Here is a 5,072-nt window from a genome sequence, read left to right as displayed (position 1 = left end):
GTACATTGATTATAATATGTTTGCAACGTATTGAAACTCTTGAAGAGTTCAAGAAATATTTGTCTCGACTTAAAGATCGAGCATTATGCCAATGAGATTCTTGCTTATACTAAGAAAGTATTGAAGCATTTTTATGAGGAGTATCCGTTTGGCACTCTAAGGATTTTCCGGAAGTACTCCAATAACTAGAGGCTAGTATTCACGAAATATTTGTCTCGATCGAGCATTATGCCAACGAGATTCTTGCTTATACTAAGAGAGTCTTATCCGTTGGTCCTTAAATATTTTTCCGGCAGTATACTAGACCAAATAGAGCTCAGCTCCATCACCACCACTTTGGGATGATACTATGAAAATTTTTATGGTCGCTTACTGGAAAAGCTAGTCATGAAGTTTTCAGGGGGAGATATTCATCAGGGGGAGCGTGGTATTAATAAAGACCTTCATACACTGTACTCTTTTTCCTTCATCCAGGTTTTTATCCCACTGGGTTTTTCCTGGTAAGGTTTTAACGAGGCAGTGTCGCTCAAGATTGACTCACAGAAGCAGTGTCAACTATGATATTCAGAAAGATGATCAACAGAATGACTTAAAGATATTTTGCCAAGCATCAGGGGAAGCGTGCTGTCAAGAAAGACCTTTACACATTGTACTCTTTTTCCTTCGTCCAGGTTTTTATCCCACTGGATTTTTCCTGGCAAGGTTTTAACGAGGCAGTGTCGCACGCGCGTCAATATACACAGAATTTTATGTTACACATGATTATGTACTCTTTTTCCCTTTGACCAGTTTTTGTCCCACTGGGTTTTTCCTGACAAGGTTTTTAACGATGCATATTCCGTATCATTTGTGGTCTCCAAGGGGGAGTTGTAAACAAGAAGGTGGAGTCCAACAATGATGCCCAACAATGATGCTTACCTATGAAGCTTCCCCTCCACTTGTATTGGTAAGGTGGAGCCCACATGTTGGAAGGCTTTGCCTACAAAAAGAACACATCCCTCATTGTAATACACAGATAACAAAACCTTCAATTTCCTAATTCTCTCTCTTCAATTTCCTCCAGTTTTAGAACACTACATTTATTGTTCACAAAATTATGTCCACGGTAGAAGCCCATTTTAGAAATAAGAAAATGGGTGAGACAAGAATCCCCACGACCTCCCAACCAACAGGAATCTGCAACAATAAGCGGTTCACTCACTGAGATCCTGTTTCGCAACACCAATTAAAGTATCAAATCATCCATTATCAATAACTGTCCCAAAAACATTACCCTAAAAAAAGAGTCTTAAACAGGCTGTCCATGCCAAAAAGGCCACTCTGACAAAAACCTTGGCACGACAAACCTTCATGGTAAATCTGATTTGTAAAGCTCAAAGGAGTTTATTCTCTTCACTCTTATCACAAATAGCCTGAAGATTCACCCATATATTTTGATCATTTAAGACACCCAAAAGCCTGAAGATGCAAAGAAAAACTGAAATTTCCCTCTTTTATTTTTTATATATTAACTATGGTATCAGGCAATTTTATTTACAACACCCTCATGCATTCTTTCAAGTTTTATGTAATAAAACACTGCTTTAATATGGAATCAAACAAATGAAAACAGTTACTCGTGAATAGACCTCAAGTCATATCAGCTATATACAAAATGGCTAGTTTAGGATCATGTTTACTTAATTTGGAAAGCAAGGACGATAGCGAAGATGAGAATAACCAAGTAGTTTGAAGAACTTAGATATCATTTGATTGGCAGTTAACCAGTATGTCTCCCCATAAGGCCTTACTTGGGAAGTTGTTATAGAGCTTTCCATTAGCTGTTATAGGAAGCATGGGTTACATGAAAATGGATGGAATTCTAGTGAGGGGTTTGAGTTGCTGTCCTTGGAAAGACATTTCCAAGGTTATGGTACTTTTCTCCTTGCTGTGAGCTTGTAGTGGGTAGTGGAGAAGCGGAGAAAGGATTAGATTTTGGATGAGTGTTGGGTTGGAAAAAATTGCCTTTGTTTTACTCATTTCCTCAGTTGTGCAGATTGTCCACTTTTCATAATGTTCCCATTGGTAGAGTTTAAGTCAATTCTTTTCGTTCTTTGAGTTGATAGATATGTTGGCTTCCAAAAAACTTAACTGACCCTGAAATTGTGGAGGTCACTTCTGTCTTTGTCAGAGATTCTTCAATAATCTCCTTCTAGGTCCTGGTTGTTTTGGAGGTGGACTTTTGACGATTCTGGGGTTTGTTTCATGTAAACCAAATTTTGTAGTCCTACCTGGCTAACTATCTCTTCCAATTTTCCAACCTTTTTTTGTGACTTCGAAGGCTAAGGCATCTCCTAAAGTAACAATTCTTACTTCGATAGTTGCTCATAGTAAGGCTATGTGTGTCATCTGATCCAACAGTTAACGGATCATTCCCTTTTCGGATATACATAGTATGGGATTTAACTAAGTTGATTATTAGGAAATCTTGCTCAGTAGTGGTGCATAATATGTAAAGAGGGTGAAAGTGTGGGTCATTTATTTATTTATTACTCTACGGTATCACAGTTGTTGAGGTTGTTTAGGGAAGTCAAACTGAGTGGGGTAATTCCAGGGAGGGATGAAGGTTTAGGGGGAAAAGTCAAAATTTGGTTGTCACTTTGGGTTTCTGTGTCTTATGAGTTTTGGAACATTCAGTTTTCTTCTATTAATGCAGCTGTTTTCTGACAGTCTAATATGTGTATTGGTTTACAACAGTTATAATGTAGAGTATTATCAGCTTTGTTGTTTAGTCTTCACTACAAGGGGTGTACTTTATTGTGTTTTTAATAAATCTATTATATAAAAAATAAAAATAAAAGACGAGTTGAGAGTTAATGCTGCTTTATTAAAAAGATAAAGACTACTTTGTAACACCAATACAATGACAAATAATTTAGCATTTTCTCCAATATAACTCCTTAGATCCCTTAGTCAGTTAAAGGTAATTGGATGTAAGTAATGGATAAAAGGAAAAAAAGCATATAGCAAACAGACACAGAAGTCAATGAAAGGTAACAGAAAAGAAAGTCTGCTTTGTTGGCAGGATCACAGTAAGCACTCAAGCGTATCTGGTGCCAGTTGAAATATAATGATGGTAAAAGTATCACATATCTTTGCCATTGAAATACATCAATTGGATAAGACTTATCTCTAGTGGATGTATATGCCTATTAATACAAGGGTTTTTACCTTAAAAGGCTGTAGGACTACCATCATCGTAAGCCAAGTCATATCAAGAAGAATTCAGCTTTCCTAGGCTTGCTTTAGCCAAATCAATTTGTTCTGCACAATATAAACAGTGAACAAGGAAAATACATCAATTCAGCTATTTAAACCCACAGACAAATACCATAGATTCGATGCAAAACTTCTTACTTTGTTCAGATGCTGTTGCTTTCTGGATTGTTGTACGGAAAAACAAGTTCCCATTCTTCTGATAGACAGCCTGTGATCAAGAAAGAGCTGTATTTACATCTGTGTAAACTAACAAAGCACTCCAACCAAATAAGCTGATGAGAAGGGCAATTGGGCTTCTACTTGTAATGAAAAAGATAAAAAAATAAAAAGACCGTGGAAGAAAACTAATACTCGGAACATTGAAACGATGAAATGAAAACAATTTGAGCTCACTGGCTTTCTAGAATTTAGAGTTACAATTCGAAAGATAATGACAACATTGTAGGCAAAATGTATTAGTTTAATGACTATTACTATTATTGTTATATCTACCTAGAATTTGCCATGAACAGAATCATACAACTTTGAAATGAGTAAAACAAAATTTGTGGAACTAACAAACATTTACTCTCAAAGAAAAGAAATCCTTAGCATTGATGATAGGCAAGGCAAGGTGGTTAACAAAAGTGTATTCCATATCAAATTTGCAACAATTACATACGCAATGCTAGAGATAAAACAAATGATCATCTTATTACTCCTATGCTTGTACAAACAACTAAAAACTGAAATAGATTTCAAATAGATTTCAGTTTTTAGTTTTTGTTTTCACTTTTGTTACGCCTCCCTCCCATCCTCCCCTCTCATCTTCTCTCTCAATCTCACACTCACTCCCATTCTCACTCTCATTTTCCTCTATAATCTAGCACAAAAAATGAAAACTAAAAACTAAGATAGAAATAGTTATCAAACGGGCCCTAAAAGACTGGATGCTAAGGAAAACATGAATTTCTCAACTGAACCATGTAAACCTAAACCATCTAGGCTTATGGGAAGAACCCAAACACCCAAATTAAAACAACCAACTTCACTTTTTGTTTCAAAACGAAGAACCCAATTCAGAAAATTCTACACGAACACAATTCAAGTACTCTTCAACTCAATTGATTGCAACAAAATGAAATATAACTTTTTGGTTTTTATTTTGACATAAATAAAATATACCCGAGACGGTGAAAGAGCATTGAGCTCTGCAATTGCAACCTCGTGGCTCCGTATCTGCTTCGTGTGACCGAGTTTGGGGTCTTCTGCGGCGGCACTACCGGTATTTGCCTTAAACGACGACGTAGGAAGGCCGGCCATCTTTCAGTCTCTTTCAGTTTTATAAGGTCTTCACCGTCACTGGTTAGTCCTAAAAAATAACTCGACGCTTCTATTTTATCACCCGGAAAAGAAAAATATATTGTGGAAAATGTAATATCTTGAAAAAGCAAATTCATTTTCTCGTGTGAATCAAGTTTCATTAATAGAAAGCTAATGACACGCAATAACAAATCAGAAAAAAAAAAAAAAAAAAAAAAAAAAAAGGCAACAATAATAAGACGCCTTTTCTTGAATCTTGACTACTCTAATAAAAATTATCAAAAGAGAGTTTTAGAGCCAGCCACCCCTCACCTGAGAAATAAGACAAAGAACAACATGGAACAAGGATGGATACAGTATCGGGATTGATGCGGAGAATGCCTCCCAAGACACCGAGATGGCTCTCTCTGCCCTTCTCTCCCTTCTGCCCCAACACTCCTCCGATCTCCTCTCTCAAGTCGATCAGCCCCTTCCAACGCAGGTGCCGTGATGGCTTTAGATTTGGATGGTGG

The 5,072-nt window shown here is 36.8% G+C and overlaps 1 protein-coding gene across 2 annotated transcripts in view; it reads right to left on the bottom strand.

Moving 5' to 3' along the window:
• The window catches only part of LOC18786599, a 7,053-nt gene extending 2,280 nt beyond the window's left edge, over nucleotides 1-4,773 (bottom strand). For both annotated transcript variants that reach the window (XM_020558408.1, XM_020558409.1), the window contains exons 1-3: nucleotides 4,423-4,773; nucleotides 3,397-3,466; nucleotides 3,211-3,303 (exon numbers count right to left, since the gene is read on the bottom strand). In XM_020558408.1, the coding sequence (XP_020413997.1) occupies nucleotides 3,254-3,303; nucleotides 3,397-3,466; nucleotides 4,423-4,560 (258 nt within the window). In that variant the 5' untranslated portion in view covers nucleotides 4,561-4,773 and the 3' untranslated portion in view covers nucleotides 3,211-3,253. The remainder of the gene's footprint in view (nucleotides 1-3,210; nucleotides 3,304-3,396; nucleotides 3,467-4,422) is intronic.

The sequence above is a fragment of the Prunus persica genome, chromosome G2 (genome assembly GCF_000346465.2).
Source record: "Prunus persica cultivar Lovell chromosome G2, Prunus_persica_NCBIv2, whole genome shotgun sequence".
Taxonomy (NCBI): domain Eukaryota; kingdom Viridiplantae; phylum Streptophyta; class Magnoliopsida; order Rosales; family Rosaceae; genus Prunus; species Prunus persica.
The sequence above is the reverse complement of the archived record's forward strand: the minus strand, read 5'-3'. Positions and strand labels throughout refer to the sequence as shown.